This window comes from Tympanuchus pallidicinctus, unplaced genomic scaffold (genome assembly GCF_026119805.1).
Source record: "Tympanuchus pallidicinctus isolate F22 unplaced genomic scaffold, pur_lepc_1.0 scaffold9, whole genome shotgun sequence".
In the NCBI taxonomy this organism is placed as follows: Eukaryota; Metazoa; Chordata; class Aves; order Galliformes; family Phasianidae; genus Tympanuchus; species Tympanuchus pallidicinctus.
The window spans coordinates 11,794,142-11,819,475 of NW_026294813.1; the positions used below are offsets into that span (position 1 = coordinate 11,794,142).

Here is a 25,334-nt window from a genome sequence, read left to right on the forward strand (position 1 = left end):
GTAGAGGTTTGTCTCCAGCCAGGACCTTGCAGAGCTGTTCTGGGGGATGTCTCTGTGCACGACACATTTTCTGTTCTGGAAGTACAGCTGTGTATCTCCATACCAAAATATGATGCAATAAGAATCTGGTCAATGACAGAGTTGGAGTGGTTGGAGTGTTTTTAAAATAATAGATTGATAGGTAAAGTCATTAGGACTGAACAGATATAAACTGAGCGCAGAACTCTGTCCCAGCTATGCCCAAAAACATTTGGATTTTTGCTCTATATTGTTTGGGGATTTGTTCAGCCCAGAAAGGAAATATTTCTGATGTGGAGAACAGTAATGTTACACTCATTTGAGCTTTCTCTTAAAGATCAACTGAAAATTATTCAAGAGTGAAATGCCTGATCAATTTTAATTAAATTAATCAATTTCACAAGGTTTTTGATTGCTTAGTTGTGCCATGTTTCTATTCATGATAAGTACCATGTTCAGCCTACAAAATGTTTTTTAAGATATACCTATACATTACAGTCTTTATTTAGTATGGAAAATATTCAGTGTAGAAAATAATGCACCACATGATGTTATTTTTAGTATTTATTTACCTTTGTTATGACACCTTCTATAAAACACTCCAAACAATATACCAGGTCAATTGAGGAAAATAATAAAATAAATAGACAATATTCTAGCCTTATTCTTTTGTAAAATCTTATGCTGACATCATTAAACATTTTTACTTCTACTATTTCTTTTTCTTCATTAATTATCTTTTCAGGTATTTTGCCCTTTCAGACTGTGAGGTAAGAGTAAAATCAGAAGAATCTGTTTCATGAATTAACCAGAAAAACTGTAAAAAAATAAGGGTTTTTTTGCAGGGCTTTCAGAGGAGTGTCCCCATCAGAACTGTTGTTTTGGGTTCTTTGAAAGTGAAAGCAAAAATTGAACAACTACAACATTCATGGTCTGGAAGTTCACAGCCAAGTTACTTAAAAATTACAATTTCTGTTGTACATAAAAGTATAACAGTCCTGTGTTCAACACTTTTCTAACTATAGGTCAAAAAGACTTGTATATTCAAAATATTTCTACTGGGAAAGAGCCAAGCTTTGCCTTCGATGCTTTTAACAAGCTTCAGCATGAGATATTCAAATATGACAACCCAATATATTGCAGCACCAAGGGACAGACAGTTCAGAGCAGAATGGATTCAAGGATAATTAGATATCTGGGTATTCAGGTGAAAATATCTGACATTTTTGAGAAAGCTCTTTTCAGTATCTTATGAATAGAAACACAAATTACATTAAAGCCCAGGATGTTGCTACGTAGACTTTCATGAGAATTTTTTTTTAAATAAAATATTTTTAGCATAAACCATTGGAAAATTTACATTGAGCTTGAAAGCATTGAGCTTCCAGCAATCCCACGAGTTCTCTCAATTTCAACATATTCTTTTATGCATTCCCCGTGAACTGTGTCGATAAGAGTAAGGCCTATATTCACATTCTGATCTTAAGCACTTAACTAAGCTGAGAGCGTGGTCTCCTTGGGATTCTCCAATAGTCAAGAGCAGAGCAGAGCTTGACTTACCCCTGCCCATAACACATCTGAAATCACCTATGGCCTTCTGCTGCCTATAGGAAACTAAAATCTGCAAAGTTTCCTCCCAGGGAAACAGTGCAAGTGCCAAAAAAAGGCCCAAATTGAGACCTCAGGCAGAAGGACACGTTATCTCTGAGAGTATCCCTAAGAGAATTTATCCTTGCTTCTGATGACATTCTGGAAGGTGCAAGCAATTAATGAATTAAAGTCAGTGAGTTTTCAACAGCCACTATCACAATTGTTGAAATAAAAAGACATTTCCTTCATCTCAGTCTCTCAGCATGGTTCCTATATGGTCAAAGTAATAGAAGTTGGTCCTGAGGGGCCTGAAATGATGCAAACCCATATCATAGTTTCTAGAGGCTTTGCTGCATCCACAAAAAAATTACAGATTTGCATTGTTATTAATTTTGCAAAAAAAAACTCAGTGTAATATCTGAACTGTAGCATCTGAACTTTAGCATCAGAAGACTTAACTCTAAATTTGTTTGCACTGTTTTGTTCTGATTTTTCATTGGTTTGATTTCAACAGCTTTAACTCATGTTAATGCTCTTCATACTAGTTAAAACTACATGGAGCAAAATACAATGAAGCTTTAAGTTAAATCTTTATTTCTAACTGCATTAGGGCTTACAGTGCTTTGAACTTTCTCCAAATACATACTCAAGCTTCCAAGTCTAAGAGAGCATAATCCCACATTTAACAAGAATACTTTAAAACTCAAACTAAAGAGTATAATCAAAACACTGTGCTGTTAGCAAATTCTTTCCCAAAGTCTAAAAACAACAAAACACTGAAATTTCAGTACCTCATATGTCTTACTTAAATGGTGAAGCAATTTTCTGCTCTCCATCTGAACAAAAACATTTAAAGGTGTGCTTTCAACACATGAAATGGAAACAGTGATGCCCGCTTTACACATTAGTGGGCCCCTGGTTTTACGATGATGTGTAGACTCTATTTTACGGTAAGAGAACACACGTGTCTGATGTATTTGCAGTCAGAATCTAACAAAATCCCTTTCCTATCCAATGAATAGATAATCATTAAGAGATGAAGAGAAGAGAGAAATGGCTAGAAAACAATTACAGTGGAGAAATAGATATTGGAAAAATTACATGGTAATTCCTCAGCAGAGGTTACATGATGACCATAATGCATCTTCAGCCTTCATGCCCTGCATCTCACTGCAGTGAATACTGGGTGGTTTCCCAATGAGTATGAGGCATTTTGATTCCAATACAAAGTCCAACATAAGTTCACTAGTGGGTTTTCAACTTGGGAATTTTTCGCACTGTGTCAGTATCTTCTAGACTGTAATCATACTTAAAGCACTGAAAACCAATGGTTTTTCCTGTTGGTTTTTACAACAAAAAATCTTTTTAAAAATCAGCTCTTTTTTTGAAGAATTACTTATTGACCTTTACCGCTTAATACAGATAAAGAAGCAATTCTCTGTTCTTGTGCAGGAACCTCAAATAAAATCTGTCATCACATCTTTGTTCAAAGTGTTAAACTTCCAAAAGCTGAATTGTGCTCTCACAGTAGGGATAAACAGAGGAACCAGCACATGAAAATAAATAAGATTTGAATACAAATATTAGACTCCACAAGTATATGAACAGCAAGGTATACATACTTATTTATGCGTGCATATACAATCACCTGCTCCTTACCTTTTACATGCATAAAGCAACTTGCCTAGTAGCTTTTCACAGTTTAGAACTATTACTACAAAACGTAGAGAGTTCTACATAAAAACAAAAGCAAACCAAAACAGCACAAAACACCCAGAGATTAAAGAAAAGTCAATACTTCATGGACAGTTGATCAATGCAGGGATAAAACAACAAATCAGAGTCCTTGCAACTCAAGACTCTACACACTCCTATCAGTTAAACCAAAAAAATGAGTCTTTAGCCCCTGGATTTTTTCCTATAGCAGCCAAAGGCACATTTGCTCAGGGAGACCCTCTGCCACAAACTCTTCACTCAGCATGATTCAACAGAAGTTGATGACAGGAGAAGCTTAAAACTTAATTTACCCAGGCTTTTATTAGATGAAATATATTAAACTAGATGTTTTTTTTTCTTTCATCAGAAGATAGGACTTACTGGTGATTTTATATCAGTTTTGATTATTTCTAGATTGCCTTCAAATTTTCATGGTAATTCAACACATATTGAGAGTGAAACCTAACATACTATATACAGTAATAAATAAATAACAAGAAGAATCTGTAGTCAGTTTGATATCGCAGTTTACAAAAAAAAAGGACAAAACTACAGCACATCACCACTGAATTTCAGTTTCCACTGACAAACTTGCCTGATAAACTCCACCATGTAGTACTGTATGGGAGAGCTTCCTTCATTGGCCCCAGGTTTCCAGGATAATGCAACTTCTGAATCAGAAACAACAACAATCTGGGGCTGATAGGGTGGTGCAGGGGGCATGCAGTTATCTGTGCCAGAAGAAATGCAGAACAGCATTAGAGAAGTGAATTGACTTATATGCATAGCAATCCAAATTCACAGACTTAGGAATCAAATTTATATGCTTCTTCCCTCCCTTGTTGCCCCTGTAAAACTCTACATTTGTGGAAAATTAATAGTAAAGTATTGCAGTGCTGCATGTAAAAGGGACTTAGGTGCAAGTGGCCTGCTGTGTGACAGATGCGCTAGGGCTAATGCAAAAAGAAACCTTACCTCAAATGGTCTAGCAGGAATTTATTAAAGATTCATAACATCAGATGGCTATGAATCATATAGGTTGGAGAACTCCATTAAGATCACCAAGTCCAATCACCAACCTGACCTACCAAGTCCCATCACCAAGCCGTGTCTCTCAGTGGCTATTTCAACACGTCTCTTAAATACCTCTGCTGACGGGGACTTGTTTTTGACCACTTTGCTGCTAATCCTGCCCCCCTGTTCACTCACTGCTTTGGGCAAATTGAGAATTTCACACAGTCAGCATTTACGGGTCAAGCTGATCCTGCCCTCACAGCTTCACAATAGAAAGCAGAGTTACCTTGGGATAAGGTTGTGACATCTCTGGGCATGCTGGGTCGTCCCTTCCCTGCCCAGCCATAGGCTCCAACACTAACGCGATGTGGGGTACCAGGTTTCAAATCTCCAATAACAACTTCCTACCAGAGTCAAGAGAAAACAAGATAAAAACAACTGCAAGAGTCAGTGGAATCTGACACGATGTTTTCCATGCAGCCTTCTGGGAGGACTGCTGCCTTCCAGCCCTGCTCTGAAAAAAAACATGAAGGTCACCATGTGCTTCCTCTCAAGCTGCATTTCCACCCTGGGGAATCCATAGGGCAGATCTGGACCTACTTCTCAGCATAACTCTCAGGGCTGTTTGTGCCCCTTGTCATGCTTTTGCTGGTCAAGTTGAAGTCACGTACTATTCTCTCCCTTGAGCCGATTGCTGGCCTTTATTATCAGCGTGGTGCATTTTTCATTTTTAAAATTTTTATTTTTTAAATTGAGACCATAGGAACTTCTGAAAATAAAGCAATTTAAAGCCGTGTGAACTGACAATCTTGAATTTCTCATAGAGCAGAGCCCAATCTCACCGCCTCTTACGATACCCCTAGCTGGCTGTTCACTTCATGCTACCAGCCTTGACCACTCACCTTTTTTGTCCTTCTGCCATAAACGCAGAAAGATTAATCTACAAACAGCTACCATGTGGAAGGCAATGCTGTCCTCCACAGGAACTTCTGCAGAATATTTTTCAAAGGAGCCTGCTAAACTCTTCCAGAAAGTAGATAATGTTATCAAAAAAATACATGCTTAAAAATACTTACATAAAAATGCAGAGTTCTTTACATGTAGCCTATCTGTAGATGAAAATCCTAGATTTATTAATTTTGACAGCACACTCAAGTAAACAGTTTATATGCCTCAGATTGCTTTGCTGTGAAAAAAATGCATTTACGGAGAATTGTACAGAGAATAATTTTTTTTCACTCTCTGATATTAAAAACATTATTCACAGAGCACGTGGAACTATCTCACTTCAAGCTCGAACAGACTTTAAATCTGCATTTCCAGTTGCAGCAAAATAGTAAACAATCCTAAAATTTTATTATCTGCCAAATGTCCTCACGACGGCCTTTTGGACAAACTTTCCCTTTCTGTTCTTTGGGGAAGATATTTCATTACTAGAACATCATTTAACAACACCCTGCCATCTGTCATTTCACTAGCCATGGTTTTGGAACTCCATCACTGATTTCCTATTAACAAAGACTGTCTGGCCATTATCCTGTTTTTCCATCCTTCACCCTCAATCTGCTTGAATGATTTGGATTCATCTGAGATGACAACAATTCTGAAAAAGTAACTTCCCCGGGAGAATGAACATTCAAATGAAAGTATTTATCTATTTAGCTGAAGTGACTGCAATCGTTCCAAATATGACCTGAAACAATGGCTGCTGAAAACCTGTCACCTCCGCCCACTAGCAATATTGATGCTCCTGCCACTCTACCCACCTTGTCATATATACTGTCCATCTGTACTTAAATTGTGTGCACTGTGTTCCTGAAAGCACCTTATAATAAAAAATCCTGTTACATGTCTGATTCTCTGATTGCTTTCATGCTATTCAAGAACTTGTCCTCAGAAAATAGTGAGATATTCACATATATTTGGCTCTTAGCTATTGCTTCACAAGTCAAATGTGCAATAAACTAAACAGAACTAGCCTCATTGACTACAAAGCCAATCAAAAGAAAAGTTTGACTGAAGTATTTAGGTTCAACATATTTATTCTCAAAAACCACAGTAAACTACTCTCTTCTGCCTTTACTTAGGATAAAGGTGTTAAAGAGTGTTGCATCTCAAAGGAGACAACAGCCTCACAGACAGGGAATTTTGGTTAGCTCACAATCATTGCATCTTATTCCTTCACTATCTTGAGCATCTCCTGCATTTTGAAACATGACACACAAAACTAAACACTACATTCCTGATGAAGCTTTATTAACATCGACTGCACTTTCTTGTCTCACATGACACTCATACTAAAATCCTGTGGAATGATATCTGGCAGTTTCATTACAATCTCACCTTCTTTAACAGTGTGAAGCAATGTGATGCCTTTTCTGCAGTATGGGAATCAGGTGCAGGCATGGATTGTGCCCTCCCTGCCTTGTGCTCCTGCCAGCTGTGCTGAACCCTTTTGTGAGCTGCACTCGAAGTTGCTTCACAGAAACCTGGATTATAAATTATTTTCCAGATAAAGTCTATTTTCCCTTTTGTTTGGTTTTTATTTGAAAAAAATGAACCAACAAATAAGAAACAAAACCCACATGGAGTGAAGTATTGCTGAAGAAGCAGAGCTGGTTGTGATGCCATTTGATCCTCCTACCAACCCTTCCCCACTCTCAACTGCTCACTCTCCATTTCGTACCTGTGTGCTTGGCTATCTTGTAGGTCTTATGACCTAAAAACCTCCCACTTCTAAAGCGTGCTAACTGTCCTTGCTTTTATATATACAAACATATATCTGTGTGTGCGCACAACTTCATGTATACTAGCCCAGCAGAACAAAGCTTTAGTAAATAGTACTGCTCCAGCATTCTACAGACTGCTGTCATGTATGTATTCTATATGTTAGGATGATGCAGTGCAGATACAAGACACCATCCACTTTGCTCATGCACAGGCACATGCACACACACAAGAAGAGCCAATCTCTCTACAACAGTCTCATGGGGTCCAGAGAAGTTTCTGAGAAGGCAGCAGAATTGTACCCACACCAGCAGAGGAGGCTTAGTGATGGAAACACAAATTATGCAGACTTAACCACAAAGCTTTTGCAGATTTCTGTTGCGTTTGGTATGAATATAACAGAAAGTATTTCAGCAAGAACACCACTTCCTGGGGATTAATGACAGCTGGGAGCTGATTAATCCCAGTCAGTCACATTCTCCACATGTACCCCTCACAAGTGTTATTTTTATCAAGCAGAAAACAAGGGCCCAGCCTGGAACTTCAACTCCAAAATGCCGTAATCCAAACTCAGGATTGAACCAGACAGCCGTGTCTCAGGCGTGTCCCAAGGTCTCATCTGGACAACCTCCTCTCAGCCCAGCCTCTCTTAGTTAAGACAGTGAAAGCTGTGCCAGACCCACTGACTTCACTGGATTTCTTCATTTTTTAACAAATCTCAGGAGAAAGAAAAATGCAGGAGTTTGTTGATATTTCAGTGCTTAACTGAAATCCCTGCCTTTATCCTACACAAAGCCAAGCACCTCCTGCTAACTTCCTCCTTCACAATAAGACCAATCTGTTTATTGCTCATCGGAAGCAGAATGGACAGGGCTGGAAATAATTAATGTGAATCGCTCACCAGCTGCAAACTCATTTCAGACCTATTTTATAAGAGCTGTCGGTCTCCCAGTCCTCCTCCTGGACATCAGCACTTCTGTCCTCCCCATCTCTTCCTCCTCACCCACTGTTGGGCTGCTGTCCTTCCCATTGTTGTGTGTCTGCCAGCCTTGCTGTCCTGGTTTCCTCTAAATTGTCACCACCTGAATATAGCTGATGTTTTCTTAAACAAGCAAAACATCAACAAACACTTTGAAAGACTGAATGAAGATTTATCCATCATTAAAAATGGAACTGGTACACCCATACACACATTCCCCTTATTTACCTCTGGATTTTGAGCTCTAGTCACTACTTTGACTACAAAAGATCCTGTCTAAGTGCTAACTAGAACCAACGTTAGAGATGAATAGGGAAATATTTTTGAGGCTGAATCTATGGAAAGCTCATAGCAGAAAAGTTCTATCCTATTTTAAATCACAACTGTGACTGAGCCTCAGGTGAAGCAATACTTACAAAAATTGCTTGTCCCTCAAGTTGACCCTAGAAAAAATGAAAATAGGATTTGTTAATGAAGTAACACACTAAAAAGAGATTGCAAATACACATAAGTAATGGGTCAGCAAACAAAAACAAGGTCAGTGCTGCATCATAAGGTGTTATTTGAGTCTATTATTTACTTGCATGAGTACAGACTCTTTTTGCAGGGAGTAAGAATTATCATTGTCAGGATAAAGACAATAAAAATGTGATGTTTGATCTGTATTGGCATTACCAGCAAGAATGCTATTTGATGGATTGAAAAAACTAAGTGAGAAATACAGAGATAAAGATGAGAAGGGAGAAAATAATGTGTTAATCAATAAATAACATATCATGGCCACGAGATACTTTCATTTGCCATGATCCCAGAAACCTACAGGAATCAGAGCCAAAACTGAGTGACTGCTAGAAATCTGAGCAACTTTCTCCCCAATGCTTCCTACAGGGAAGACTGCTGAGCATGGCCCAACATGGGCCAAAGAGAAGCAGTGAATGCATATCATGGAACAGCAGATAGGAAGGCTAAGGAAAAGAGAGGTGAGAAAATAAAAAAGAAAGAAAATGAGAGAGGAAGAAAAAGTCAAATTATAAATAAGAACCACAAAATCAAGATCCTGCAATGCTCTATATGCACACATAAGGTTTTGATTCCTGTGCTGGTAGTGTTGCTATCTTGGGGACAGACTCTGCTCTTTACAGAGCGCATTGTGGAAGTGTTCCCTCACTGCATCTGCCCCAAGATGCTACTCCAACCTTCGCCTGAGCCAAGGCTGGAAAATCACTGATTCTTCCTTGTTTAGCTCAAAGAGCAAGTTCCTGCCACTGAGGGGATGCAAGTGTGTTTCATAAGATCTTTTTAAAAGCAGACAGCATTAAAACCATCTAGAAGCACAGAGGGATCGCCTTCATCTCAGCACTAATTGCAGCAGAAGAGGATGGGCAGCATTCCTTTGTGAGTGGAAATTGAAGGTCAGATTGGACAGAGAAAGCAGAGAGAAAAATAAGAATGTAGAGGGCAGATAAAAGGAAAAACAGAAAAGTAATACAGCTAAAGGAAAGTGGAAAAATAGGAAGCAATGAGAAAAAGTGCTTGTAAGAACCAAAGAAATGGAAGCTAAGAATCTTCTATGGGAGATATTTGCACAAATGCAACAAAACCGCATGATTAATCTTTAAATTCCATCCTTTGGGAGGCAACAGTCTCACAGAGATATAAAAAGAAAACATTGAAAACTACTTGTCCCCTTTAACTCTGTGCACTCACTCATCTGTGCCAGATGCTGCAATATACACACACTGATATACAGGCTGCACAAATCCCCTTTCCTGCACGAAAGCGCACATTTGAACTTAAAAGTTCTCTTTCAGTAGACACCAGAGGTCAGTACTAGTAAGATACCAACAACTTCCAAAATTTTATGTACTAAGTTAGCCCAACAATGTGGAGAAAATTGTGTCGATCCTCTGAGTGGGTTACTGAAAAGCTTTGTGGTTTCTTTTTTGCTCAGTGCCCAGATCCTCCATGGGGCTCCGATCCTCCATGTAATTCACAGCAAACAGGGAGCTGCAACTTCTCGCTTGCACGTTCCACTGTTCTGCTCTGACTGCTGATGAACACTCACCATGCTCAGCATATCCAGGCTCAGGGGAACGTCGTGTGAGAGCTGCTTAACTGCTTTGTCATCTTCAACCTCTGAGTAGAAGACCTTGCAAAGAAGATACAGTTTAAGTGATTAATGTAATAATGCAGTGCTGTACAGTGATTTAAAAACAACTGCAATGTTATCACTTTCTGAACAGCAGTTAAGTCTGTGATTCCCTACGCTTTCAAAACCCATGAAAAGCTAACATCCCTTAATATTACCTTAATATTTGGTAGAAATTGTCAGCATGACTAGAGGCCACCATCTTACAGTGTTTATGCTAATCTTATGTTAAATATGGCCCAGCTTTTGGTGCACTCTTGAGCTGATCTGTGTACATGATTTGGCCACTATCTATTTGGACAGCTGTTGATTTGTGGGACTGATCTGCACAAGTTTGGTGTTTTACTTCATACAAAGAAGATGTTATGTATGTATGTATGATTATGCTACTACCAAAATTGCCGTGTCATAAATGTCTTCCTTCATGTCTACTGTTGCATATAGGAGACTAATGAACCAGAAATAATTTCATTTTGTATGCAAACAGACACTGAGATGCCAGAGAGTCAAATGATAACATAAAGTGAAGAAGGTTTGCATACAGCTCAATTAATACTAGGTTTGTCATTGCTTTCGTTATTAGATCATGCATGAGCTCAAGAGTTAAAAATAAACTGGGACATAAATATTTCATCTACTAAAAGAATAGTGAAAAATACAATTTGTGATATGGAGTTCTGTTAGTACTGCTTTGAAAAATATTGCGACTTAGAGAACCATCACTTAAACTGGCAGAATTTGCAAGTAGTCAATGTCCCTTTTTTGGAGCTGACACCTGAACTATTAGCAATATTCCCACACTCACCTCTTCTGCGACTTCCACAGTTCTGTGTGCTGCATTATGAGCATCTTCCTAACTATAGAAACAGCTCTGCAATTGGATTGGATTAGTGTCATCTACGTGACCATGTGATGAAGGGGATGCATATCAAAAATAACAGTTTCTAGAAATTGTCTCACTCTCCTATTGTATGTTATTACTAAGGTTCATCATGTATGCTTTGCGTAAAACTGACTATTGTGTTCTGTTCACTTTTACTGAAAAATCTGAATCTCTTCACTGACAAAACAAACAAACAAAAAAAGTTCCAATCTTTTTCATGCTAATTCCTCTCTGATTAACATCTGTTTGGCTACTGAGTTTCATTGCCCTGGAATAGCAATTGAAGGAAAATCCAATGAACCTCTTTTTTGTTGAGAAAATGAATGGCAATTTGTGCCCATTGTTTTCTGTTTGCACTTTCAAATAATGCCCAGTTTAGGCTAGCCACTCTGTTACTGCTCAGTGTGCAGAGGGGAACTGGGAAAGGGTCTGAAAGCTCCAGAACTGCCAGTTGAAACAGGAAAACCAACAGCTTCTCTGGGAGAGAAGGGTAAAGAGGTAAAGAGGCAAAGAGACAGATTCTGGAATAGTGAGAGCTGCTAAAGTACTGCTCAGGCTGGAGGTACAAACCTATGGATCCAAACAGTCCTAAAATCACCACAGACCTCCTTTCATTTGCACAGTGTAGTATTGACCTGCTCTGCTGTACTTCATTGCTTTATCAGCTGCAGAGAGCATCGAGACGCTTTCATGGAAACCACTAAAGGAAAGCAATCTATACCCAGTATAAGCCGCTGGCAGCCAACCCAAATTCCCATCATAGCTCCCTTTGAACATGCAAACTGCCTGTTTCTTAAAGTTACAGTTCCATCAGTCACCCGTTCCCTGAACACCTTCCTGGCAATAGCATTATTTTTGGAGAGCAGGCTGTCATGCTTTGCTCTGCTGTGCATGTTCAGTTTTGAGGCTGCTCTCTGCTAACAGCATAAGGGATCACTTACTGTATATCCTGTGATGGTGCTTGCGTGCTGCTTTGGCATCCTCCATTGCACACTGAAAGCTGTGCAGTTCAGCGAATCCAGCAGTATGTCTAGAGGAGGTCCCAGTCTATCTGCTGAAAACGAAAAGACATTATGTAAGAATCCATAAGGCAGAAAAATGATCACCTGGCATCAACTATTCATAAAGAGTTATGTGCTGCCTTCTTTAAAAACTGCTAGACATGAACTGCTATTTGTGTGTCACAGAATCACATAATCACGGAATCACAGAATCTCAGAATGGTTTGGGTTGGAAAGGATAGTAGAGTCCACCCAGTTCCATCCCCTTGCTGTGTGCTGGCTGCCCCCACCAGCTAAGGCTGCCCATGGCCCCATCCAACCCGCCCTTGAGCACTTCCAGGCGTTGGCCACTTCAGCTCTCTGGGCAGCAGTGCCAGCGCCTCACCGCCCTCTGAGTAAAGAAGCTCCTTGTAACATCCAACATTGATATCCCTTCTTTTACTTTAAAAACATTGCCCCTTGTCGGGTCACTATGTGTCTGTATAAAAAGTCAGTCTCCCTTCTGTTTATAAGCTCCCCTTAAGTATTAGAAGGCCTTCTGACAGGGTGCACTCTTTCCCTTGACCCAAGGCTGCAAGGAATGAGAGGATTGAGGAGGGGGAGGACATCCCCTGTTTGTGCTAAGCATCTTTTCTCACCTCAGAACATCTTGTGGACACCTCATCCACCAGGCCTCATATTCCCACATGTTCTAGTACGGGGAAAACTGAACCAAGACCAAACCATGCCCCATTCTCAGCCCTTTGCTGTTTTAGCACAGGCTGAGAAACCTTCCTTATGGACCATCAAGAAATCTCCTGATGACTACCAACCTCTGATGCCTCAGTCCCTCAGTCATCAGCTACAGATGGGAAAGCCAATTGCTTAAGCAAGAAGCTAAGTTTATAAGAAAAGCACAAATATGCCCTCAGTTCCTCCCAGTCCCTAAGCTATAGTGGTTGGTTCGCTCCTCTTGAACCTCTCAATATTGTCATATGGCTATTCTGATCTCACAGGACCTCTCCATATCCTTCTCTTTCCTTTGCACGCTTTGGCCTTTCAGTACACTGGCAAATTTGGCTGCTTTAAAGAAAACACTGGAAGATCAGAAAACCCTGAGATACATTTCTCTAGTAACACATAAATGCCTGCATTTGCTGCCTGAGAAAGGGACAGGCAGAGATGGTTGTCTGCTCTGCAGCCAGAGCATATGTGGTGCAACACAAACCTCACCCTGCTACACAGGGGACCAAGGCATTCCTCTAGAAGTTCCCAGTTTTCAAATACATACATTTTCTTCGGTGGAACTGTCAAAAACTCTTATAAATTAACTGAAGATAATTAGCTTTAAAGAAAAATAAATAAAAGCACACAATCACTAAGAGCAGCTCTGAGGAGAAACTCTCCTATTTCTCATCAGGCCGGGGACATCTCAGTTCAGTGTGGGCAGAGCAAATTATGAGGGTGCTGCAAACATGGAGCAGGGCACGCCAAAAAATAAAAAATCCTAAAATGTCCCAGAGAAAGCAGCAGCAGCAGGATACCTTTCCTGGCTGATGAGATACAGACATTTGTTCGGAAGCCGCCTTAACACTCATCTTTGTGATCTAAGGCAGCAACCTCCCAGCCAGAGCTTGTTGACAATGAGAATTGTACAGTGCATGCAATGTGTTACCAGGATCAAGGATTTTAACACAAACTGTCCCTACTGCTATCATTCGTGGGCTTGAAACCAAACTCATGAAACAAACAGCTGCAACAGAGAATTGATTTAAATTTTAATGTTTTAGATGTTTTAATGGCAGCTCCATGTTTTCATAGACAATAGTTTTTACTTTACTTATGTTTTTGTATGCCCTTACTTAAACAAACTGTAATTAAAGGGGATCTTTTTTTCCCCACTAATTCTGATAAAAAATCAAGAACAATCAAGCTATTGTAAAGGTAATTTTTAGATGGGAAGCAAGCCTACAACTGATTTGTCATTCCCACCAACATATTTGATTTGAACTAGAATACAAAACATAGCAGCTTACAATCTCTGCAGAGTATCAATCAACATCAATACCTGAGAAGTTAAACCAAAAGCAGACCTGATAGTCTTGCCCTTTTCATGCTGACTCTCTATTTTCCCTTGGTATGAAAAGCTGTTTTACAGTTTTAGCCTGAATGAACAAGTACGACCAGGTTAATATTTGGTTGACATCAAAAGCTCATTGTTTTCAAGTTCCCCATTTCTTTCAAGTTACCCATAACTTTCAAGTTACCAAGTTACTTTTCTCCAGTAAAAAAATCCAAGACAGTGTTGGTACAATCATGAAAGGATAACTATAGATGAAGCTTAAGAGAGCCATCCTTCTTTCTCTGTTCATTCCTTACACCTGAAGCTTTAGGTGTTCTTAGTGGAAAATAAATCCCAAGGACTCCCGGTGGTTATGTCCTGGGCAAAACTGCACAAAAACTTCTACACTGGGACCACACTAAGAAATTTTCTTTTACTATTGAAACTATACAGGAAAAGAAATACCAACCAAACAAATGAACAAACATACAGCTTCAGGAAAAGGCACAAGCCAGTTGTATGTTACTGGCTTACATCTCCTACGTGCCTAAGGATCTTGCTTCTCAATAAATCCTGAAAACGAAAATGCTCTTTAGCATCTACAAGAATTATTTAAGTTGGAAGGAACATTAAAGGCCATCTAGTTCCAAATCCCTGCTGTGGGCAGAACCACCAGCCACTAGATCACTCTACCCAGGATCCCATCCAGCCTGGCCTTGAACACCATCATGGAGAAGTTCTTGTGGATGTATTAGATCAGTGTTCCACTTGTACGATAAAGTGGGGAAACATTCTTAGCACTCTGCCTACACTAATTGTCCTTTTTCACTGTGATGATCTAAGCAGAACTAGTGGAATCATTCAAAACAGCTGCAGTCCACACTAGCAGGATCTTACTCCACAGATCCAAGCCTCCAGTCAGAACTCTGATCTCTGTCCCAGCACTTTCCATTTCCCAAGCAGCAAAACTCAGAGCTGCAGCCTCCCTCAGTAACTCTCCAGGGACATGGTCAATGTCTTCCTTCCCCAGCTTACAGGGAACGGATGTGGAACAGAGCACGTCCTGAACAAACACAGTCAGCACTTTGGGCAGCGGAGCCAAGCAACCCACAGGCTTTTAAGCTTGCTCCTGAGATGCTAAGAACTACCCAGGACACTAACGATAGATTGGACAGGCTGCCCAGGGAAAGTGGTGGAGTCACCGTCCTTGTAGGTGTCCAAGAAATGTGTAGATGTGGCACAGAGGGACAAAGTTATTGGGCACAGTGTTGATGGCCTGGACAGATGATCTTAGAGGTGATTCTGTGATTCTGTGATACATTCATATGTTTTAATGGCCTGTACAGTGTCTGGCACAAGTCCAGGCTCCTAGGGAAAAGCGTGAGATGGTTTGGAGAACAGCACAAATCACAGACCATTTTCATAAGCCCGTATGTACATATTCTGGGAAGGAAAGAAGTTCAGCCATATACATCAGTCAAGTCTTGGTATGCTACTTGCTCTCTGAGCCCTCATCTACTTTATTAGCCTAGACTCAGTCTCGTACATCTCTACTTTTCTTGGTAGCTCTGAACACATCACTGTGTGCCACCTCTTTTTGCTTACCTCCTGCCCTCAGAGGCACTTATAAAAGACAAGAGCCTCTGTCTTAGAAAAAATAGCACTGTAAGGCAGCACTGCACATTTAGAATTATCTCTTGATTCTTCACTATACTCTCTGAGGTAGATTGATATTAGAGCTGAAACAATAATAAAGGGAAACAACAACAACCCCATAACTCTAACATATTCATGCCTTCTTTGTATTTCCTGTCAGTCAGACAAGTTTGTACAGGAGGCACAGTTGCTGAAATAACAAATTTTAACCAACAATGACAAATACTCAAACAAGGCAAGCTTCAAATCAATGTTCTAAACACACTATAGGCCCATAAAATTATATTAATAGTTAATATATTAATTACATTAATTATATTAATAAAATATTAAAAAGTATTTGGTGAATAATTTGGAATAACAAATACATTTGAAAAAAATGCAGTTGATGTGCAGACTCTCTGCAAGCACAGACAAGCAACACCCGCTAATAAAGACCTGCCATGAATTATTCACTCAAACCTACCAAACACTATTATCTCCAGTTTGCAGATGATGAAAGAGGCACAGAGTGCCAAATACTGATCTCAGTTATACTGGTGTGTAAACTGCCACTGAAGGACTGAGTCCTAACTTATGACAGAGAAAACGAGAGCAAGGGGCTGCAGAAGTTAATACTTCCACTTTCTTTGCTTAATTCTCCATAAAAGAATTTCTCTAGCACTATAGATCTGCAGAAAGTGTGTTCAGGAACCAAATACCAATGCCTTCAGAGCCCAGCACTTCCCAAGGAGCGGCCCCATCCTATGCTGAACAACGATTATAGAATAGCAGAATCACAGAATTATTAAGGTTGGAAAAGACCCTCAGGGTCATCTAGTCCAACCAACAATCCACCACCACTACAGCCATTAACCATGTCTGTAAAAACATTCAGATATGTAGGACCATCCTACCTGGCATCGAGCTGCTCCTGACCACATGAAGCCAAGAAAAGAACCCCAGCAATGCAAAGAGAAGTATCTCATGCTGCACAGCTGTCACTACGGTTTTCCACAGCCACCCTGCAGACCTTGCAGCTTGTTGATAGGTATCTGGGGACTCAGAGATGCTTCTTGACTGCCAGATTCCAAATTTCACACAACCCATCAGAAAGCAAAGAATTGTCCATTTTTGGACTGTAACTATCTTTCATAGCCATCACCGAGGAGCCGCAGGACGGACACAAGCAATGCTTATGTCACAGAGATGCAGAAGATGTCACAGCTTCCAAACAGTCATACTGCAGCATTTTATCAAAGCAGATTGTCAACTGATCACAACTGATGCTTTTTTAAAGCAGCACTGCTTTACTATCAGATCATTTTGAGATAAACGCATGCAAGATGTTACAGGACATTGTGTAGTAGGTGCACTAAAAATTAAGTTAAAACTGATCTGAACATTTATGGCTGTTTAGTACAGGGGTCCTGCTTAGATAATAAAATACACTTTGGACACTTCCAAGCCAAAGCATAAATGTTTACTGCTTCCCCTTCTCCTGTTCCTTTTACAAGACTATGTGCCTCAGCTCTTCCCAGACAGAAGACTTGATCATAGAATTCTTAAAGTTAGGAGGAGTCTTCAAAGATAATTTAGTCCAACTTCCCTGCAATGAGCAGAGACATCCACAAACAGATCAACTTGCTCAGAACATGGTCAAAACTTGAGTGCCCATAGTTACAGAGCTTCCACCACATCTCTGGGCAACCTGTTCCAGTGCCTCTTCTTACCCTCACTGTAAAAAACTTCTTCCTAATATCCAACCAGTCACTTCTCTTTAGGTTTGAAACCACTTCCCTGTGTCCTTTCACCACAGCTCTACTAAAGAGTGTCCCCTTCATTTCTGTAGCTCCCCTTCAGATACTGAAAGACTGCTCTCACATCTGTCCAGAGCCTTCTCTTTTCCAGGCTGAACAGCTCCAGCTCTCACAGCTGGTCCTTGTAGGAGAGGTGTTCCATTCCTTAGAATATTTTTGAGGCCCTCCTCTGGATGTGCTGGATGTGCTCCAACAGATCAACTCAGTCCTGTTCTGAGGACTTCACATCTGGATGCAGTACTCCAGGTAAGGTTTCACCAGCGCAGAGCAGAGGGACAGGATAATCCTTTTTACCCTTCTTAAAAATGTATGTCATGTTGCCTTTTTTCCAGTCAACAGGGATTTCACCTGATTGCCATGACTTTTCAAATATTACTGAGAATGGCTTCACAAGTACATCAGCCAGTTACCTCAGAACTCTGGGATGCACCTCATCAGGACCCATAGAGTTGTGGATGTTTAGGTTCCTCAGGCAGACTGCCTGTGTTATTCTCAAGTGGAGGTAACCCTCTTAGGCTTTCCCTTTCTGGTTGAGTACCTCTAAAAGCCTTTCTTGTTTATCTTGGCATTCAATGCCAAGTTCAGTTCAAGCTGGGCCCTGGCTTGCCCATCCCTACATAGCCAAACAACTTCCCTATGCTCCTCTTATGGTACATGCTCCTGCTTCCACCATGTATTTTCTTCTTGCTCTGCAGTTTGACCACCAGGTCCCTGTTCGGCCATGTCAGACTCTTGCCTTTCTTTCCTGACTTGCTATATATGGGGATTGAGAGCTTTTGTGCCTTGAGTAAAGCTTCCTTTAAAATCTGCTAACTCTGCTCTGCACTCTGACCCATGAGGACATTTTCCCAGAGTGTTTTGTTGCCTAACTCCTTGAAAAGCTGGAAGTTAGTTTTCCTAAAATTTAGCATCCTAATTTTACTCTTTGCCTATTTCAGTAACCCTCAGGAGCATGAACTCCACCACAGTATGATCACTCAGACAGCCTTCACTCCTAATGTCACCAATCACTTCATTTGCATTGGTGAGCAATGTATTGCATCTCCCCTGGTGGGGCCATCTATTACTTGGCTCAAAGAAGTTATCCTCAGTGAATTCCAGGGCTCCCTACAGCTCACCATACTACTTTTCCAGCAGATGTCTGTGTAGCTGAAGCCCACCAGGAAGATGAGCACTTGTGACTGTGGTGGTTCCACCTGCAAAGCTCCTCTGCAGTAAGATTTTGTCTATGCACAAGATAGCTTTGATAAAGAACAAGGAATCAATTTATATAAAAATAAAATGAAACACACTCTGCGTTAATACAGGTATTCTCCTTTCCAACCAAGGAGGTACAGAAAGTTTGATATTGCCCAAAATGCTTTGATGAAACCAGTGACAGAACAATGTTGAATGGGCAGTGTCACATTTAATTCTCTCCTTACAGCTATTTATTTTCTTGTTTATACGCTTCTTTGGTTCTGTACTTGCAAATATATGCAAAAGCTGCCAAAACAGTGAAGAAGTCACAAAACAAGCTGTTCACTTGACCTAAAGAATACACAATCCTCTCTCTCAGCTGGAGTTAATTTAATTTAAGTTTTATTCTTCACAAAAGAAACTAATTAAAAACGGTCAAAAAAGGACATCATTATCCCAACTATAGAGTTAATATTTCTGTTGTTGCTCCTGCTGCCTCAGCCCTCATTTCAGCTCACCCTGCTTTACTGCTAGTAGAAACTCTTCCAGTAAAGTCAATATCTATTCAAAGAGTTGGCAGATTCCTAAGTATGGCATTGTGCTCCTGCTCTCTCTCACCTGTCCTGAGTGAGAACTGGGACTCTGGTGGGCTTCAGATGGTGCTGCCTGCAGGTAAGCAGAAAGATGTGAGATTATGATGTGCCCAGCACCACTTTCCTCTCCCCTGGAAGATAAATGCCATGCAACAGCCTCTGCCCAGACATCAAATTCCTCTACATCATCACTGTGAGATCACCAGTGAAGTGCCTTCTGGGAATGCTCTCCAATCTGTGCCAAGCAGCAAAATACAGTGTCTTGAGATGCCCCTCCTTATCCTGAGTCTGCCCACAGAGATTTCACTACCACTGTGATTTTAAACAAAATCAGTTTGTGTAGATAATGGGAAGATTTTAAATTACTCACACAATGTTCCAGCCCAATGAGACAGCTCTTATGCAGACATTCTCTAGCTACTGAGGGAAAACTGCTAGTGTGAACACAGACAAGTTCCTCTCAGCTCTGAGGTGACCCCCAACTCTTAGCAGAGGGATGAACAGTTAGTGAAAACAAATATATATGGAAAAAAACAACCTTCAAAACCAAGGTGTTTCAGGTAAGTTGAATAAACTTTGTTGGATTTTAATGGAAATTTCAAATTTTATTTTCATTCTGAATGAGACTGAAAATTTAGACTGATTGACAACAGCATTTTTTTTAAATATTCATGCATGGAGTATCTGGAAAGATCAAGGTTACAATATTTTTGCTTAGCATTTTAGTATATTATATTTGATTTTCTCTTTCCATTTTAACCATTTATGCTGTTTCAAATCATGCCATTAGTCACAGATCCTCACAACAGCAAATAATGTAAAAACACAATTCACATGCAGTACTTTGATAATTCACTTTAGAGCAAAAACAGATCATTTCATCTTTAGTAGTTTGATCTTCTGAAAATTATAATCTTCAGAGGTCAACAAAATGAGCTGAAATTTTCATTGTTTTATTTTTAAATCTCTGTGGGTAAGTACTAAGAGCTACTAACTGAAGGATTCTATCTTCTCTGTTGATGTGTCTCCTTTTCGTGTCCCATGAAATGAGAAATTTGCTATTGAAATGCTATCTGTCTCTAACATCATGAAATAAGGGAACAGGAATAAAAAATCATGCAAAACAATTCCAATGAATTCTGCAATAAAGTTCTCAGAACAGATCATCTCTAAAAAGAAAAATAACTTTGGACTTCTTTTAAACATTATTTAATTTACTTCATTAATTTGTCAAAAAAAAAAAAAAAAAAGGAATTTTATTAAAATGATATTTTATCACACTAATGTTTTTGAGAAAAAAATTATATATATTCTTAGTGTCAAAATAAACTCTATCGCTGAAATAATGGTGAAATTCCCATGTGTAAAGCAATAAGCATCCAAAGGGCCTTTTTTCATTAATCTCCTTTTTATAGATTGAACTGGGTTATGTAAATACTACAGCAGCATGAAGACAGCATGATGAACCAAAGAACATCAGGAAATCATAAATGAAAAAAACATGCCATCTTTCTATCTCTTTGAAGCATTTTTTGTTTCCCACCACTGGGTACAAAAGAAAACAAGAACCTCCCAACCACAATAATTACAGAAGATGACGACTGAAACAGGGAATTCTCAGGCAGTCTTTCCTGATCCTGCTTGTGGTACACTTAGTAGCAGCATCAATATAGAAAACTTAAAAAAAACTGAGAAATTTTGGTAGTCAGTGCTCTGCACAAGTCACCTACTGAAGAGAAGCACAGGAGATGGATGCTGCATGGGGCATAGGTCAGAGCAGAGTGCTGCTGGTTCCTCTCCCAGCCATAACCCTGGCACATCCCAGATTGCAACATGGTGCATTTCCTTACCCTGCTGCTGATCCACTGGGTCCCAACAAGAGCAGATTCACTGGGTCACCTGCACATCAGCACAACCAGCACTACTGCCATGACCATGCCACTACTGCCCTACAGAAGCAGCGTGGTGGTTCACACGTTGCAGTGATGAACACATTTTTGATACATCCTTTCAAAATACTTCACAAGCCAAGAGGAAACAGTAGCACCACCATAATGGCAGGCTTTGACCCATGTGACATTTTTCTGCTGCAGCCAGTATCATCTGCTATCTGTCCCAAGTACATTTAACGTAATGGCCATTGGAGTATTTATAGCCCTGGGAAAAGCAATGAAGGAAACAAAGCTAGAAACTTAAGCTATAACACAGTGCAGGGAATCCCACTAAAAACAAGCAGGCACAAGGTCACTGACAGCTTCATCATGACTTTTCCTGTGGTGGCACAGCAGGAAGGGGAGGGCTGAAATGTGGAAGCTCCGCTGCTTGCATTCCTCCAGCTGGGTTCTGCTGCCAGTGGCTCTGCATGGTACAGTCACTTCCAAATGGGAGAAGGAGAAGCAGAAGTTGACTTTTTAAAGAATTGTTTAAGAACTACAAAAAGAAAATATCTACCCAACGGATAGTTGTGCACCAGAACTGCACTGGGGGAATTCCTTCCTTCCTATTAGTAGGATGAGCACTATCTCTGAGCAAAGGTTTAGTTTCTGTCCTGCCTTCATGAAAAGCTACAGACAGGGAAATCTTCAGATGTGCTGCCTGAATGGGACAAACCAAAGGAAACTCCACAGACAAGAAAAATTGTCATCAAGAGGTGTTGCCATATCTACCACAGAGACAAAGCAGCAGCTGGATGCCTCCTTCTGCCCTACCATCTATCCAGGGCAGCTCTCTTCCCTTCTGTGCTGTTTCAGATGTCACTTGAAAGAATTCAAGCTACTTGCTTAGCAAAAAAATAATGGTTATTCTCTTTTCTGTTGTTGGCAGAGTATCTGAGGAATGAAGGAACATAAACATAGGATGAGCTCCAGAAACAAAACTGGAAAAGTGGCAGGATGGCACGGACAGGACCTGGGAGGAAAAAGCAGGTGGGAAATGGCCTGTTTCCAAGATGTTCTGCTTCAAGACATAAAAAGTACAAGTTATAGGCACTGGAAACCTCTCCATAGGTGGCTACTACTGACTAAACACACAGAAAATTTAGTAATTTGGTTAGGATCATAGAATCACGGAATTATAGAATCGTGAGGGTTGGAAAAAATCTCCAAGATCATCTATTCCTACTGTCCACCTTCCACCGATATTGCCCACTAACTCACTTCCCCAAGTACCACACTCAATGTTTCATGAACACCTCCAGGGATGGTGACTCCACCACCTGGGCAGCCTGTTCCAGAGCAATAAAACTACTTCATACTAAAGTTAAAGAATGCATTATGTACCTAAATTGACCAGACTGCCTCTCCTACAGTTATTCTTTGATTTTATATTATAATGAAAGTTTCCCACAGTATAAACCATGATGAAATCACCCACATGGACAATATTCAATCTGATCATACATAATACTGAAGACATTTTCTTCCTGTTTATGAACAGTTCTGCACTGAGACACATGGTCCTCCAAACACTATTGAAAGCAGAAATCAGAGAATATGAATAAAGCTGATCACACAGCTTAAAGCCCTTAGCTGACTTTTAGGTATTCCCAGTGAAAATAAACTGTACTAAGGCGGGTAATACTGTTCTGAAACGAAATGATGTGAGGATAAAGTCAACCTTCTACATTTTCTGAGTAGCTATAACATGGATAAAATGTATAGAACAATTGCATAACAAAGACTGTATTAATTATAAAAAACGCAGCTATGTTATATATAGTCCATTAAAATGCTTTTCACATTTCATATAGTCTATGAAAATTTGCTTTTCTCATCAATGAGTAACACTTAAAGGAATATTTTTCAGGAGTTTGCTATCCAAAACTTACTATTTCCAATTACCATTTACATGATAAAATGTTCATGCAACTTGAAAAATGTTCTCATTGATGCGTCTTAATTTCTTTATCTAGGACAAATTTCTCTTTCCAATTTCTTTTGAAACCAACTACAAAGCCAAACTCTTGAATAAATAGTTCACTTGCTACCAGAAACAAAATTCAAGGAGAGCTTATGGAAAAATGGAAATATGTCAGATAGAAAAACCTAAATCTCATAGATGCATAGTGTACACACATACACAAAAATTAAATTATAAAGAAGACAAAGTTGATCATGCAACAAACAGCAAATGTGCAGGATGGGGGTAGGGCACATCCACCAGCTAGCTGGCCACCATATATACTGCTGCATGAGGTTGTAGGACTTTGCATTTCCCTTCAATGAACTCCATGAGCATTGTGTCAGAGCATACTTGCAGCCTGTTTACGTCTGTTCTGTATGGCAGCCACAACCCTCTGATTTATCAGACAACTCCTCCAAGTTTTGTGTCTTCAGCAAATTTGTGGGGGTTGCACTCTGTCCCACCATCTAGGGCATTAATGTGAATGTTAAACAGTTGGACTTGCCAATAAGAACTGAGATGAAGAAAGCACTGAGTGGCTCAGCCTTTGCATGCGCTTTGTCTCTGGGTGTCCTTCCATCCACTTTTTTCCTACTCTTATTTTCTGCTGGAGCAACTGCAGGAAACCTTGTTGCCCTTCAAAACCTCACCAGATTCAATTCAAGTGGGCTTTGGTTTTTCTAACCACAATGTTACATGCCCAGACATTGTATTCTTTCTGGGATGCCTGCCTCTGCTTCCTCCTTTTGTATGTATGTATGAACTTCATCAGGAGTTCCCTGTGTACGCATGCAAGAATCTTGGTGCTTTTGACAGACCTTCTGCATGACAAAATGGATCATTCTTCAGTTCGAAAACCAACAATTTCCCCTGGACCTATGTCCCCTCTAGGGCTGTATCACGTGGAATCATTCTGAGCTGAAAGTTCGCTTTCCCAAAATGTAGCATCCATTCCCACTCTATTCTCTGGTTTTAGGATCCCATGTTTACTTAAATGCCAGCCTAACCCTTGTTAACTCATTTGGCTCTGGGACACATCTTTCTGTCCCTGACATTTCTAGTTTAAAGCTCTATGAATGAGGACAGTGGAATGGCTGACAGTGATATTTTGCCTTACATAGGTGGATCCCATGTAATCCTAGTAATCCTCAAACCCCAAAGAAGGTCTGACTATAAGAGGAAAATCTGTGATATTGACCTCAGCTATGCAAAAACATACTAGTACACTGAATCCTCCTCAAAACCATCTCTCTTATCAGCAGAACCACCAAAGGCCAGCTTGGGCCTCACACTGTAGCCAGGTAGTCATACTTGGTATGTCCAAGGTCTCCCTACGCATTCTCACTGCAAAAGTAGCAAGCAGTAATGGTCCAACCCTGCTCTCTTCACAAAGTCCTCTATCTGAGTTCCCAACAAAGAGCAGAGGCCCCTAGATAGGGGCTTCAACTCATGTTGGAAGTTGAGGCTTCTGTGTCCCGTATCAGGGAGTCACCCACATTGCCACTCACTGCTTTCCTCAGTGCTGGTGCATGTCTTGCTGCAGATGGCTCAAGGTGCAGAACGGACTTAAGAAATCAGCTCAATTGCAAATGTCATTTTATTGCAGACTACTGGAGGCCGGGTCAGAGAGAAAATCTGGCATCTTCTCAAGAAGCAGCCATTTCTTCTCCAGATCAGTTTCTCCATAAGAATCAGGACAATTTCACTATCTTCTGCAGACATCAAGTCTTTCCATAAACTATTAACATCAATAAAAAACAACAACAACAACAACAAAACACAAAGGAAATTACTTGCATGCTATAAGTGACAGAAACAGAAACGTATTTTTAAACCTGAATCTCTGCACTAATACAGCAGAGGATACAGCTGTACATCAACTGTATATTAGAAGAGCTAGTATACAAGAACTGGGATGTGAAAGCAGCAAGGTTGACTGTCAAGAGACAACCTTTGCTGCACTAAGACTGAGACACTGAGACATGGAAATTTATCCCAGTGTAAGGAGAGAGACCAACTCCATATGGGAACAGTAAATGATTGTGGGATAATTATAGCTGCATGCATCAGTACAGGTCAGAGGAGAACC

At 40.1% G+C, this 25,334-nt stretch overlaps 1 protein-coding gene across 1 annotated transcript in view; it reads right to left on the reverse strand.

Moving 5' to 3' along the window:
• Positions 1 to 25,334, reverse strand: part of EGFLAM (EGF like, fibronectin type III and laminin G domains) — a 74,539-nt gene that overhangs the window by 41,767 nt on the left and 7,438 nt on the right. The window contains exons 2-6 of the mRNA XM_052670399.1: positions 12,018 to 12,130; positions 10,110 to 10,193; positions 8,461 to 8,487; positions 4,625 to 4,742; positions 3,920 to 4,055 (exon numbers count right to left, since the gene is read on the reverse strand). Coding sequence (XP_052526359.1) covers positions 3,920 to 4,055; positions 4,625 to 4,742; positions 8,461 to 8,487; positions 10,110 to 10,193; positions 12,018 to 12,130 — 478 coding nt within the window. The remainder of the gene's footprint in view (positions 1 to 3,919; positions 4,056 to 4,624; positions 4,743 to 8,460; positions 8,488 to 10,109; positions 10,194 to 12,017; positions 12,131 to 25,334) is intronic.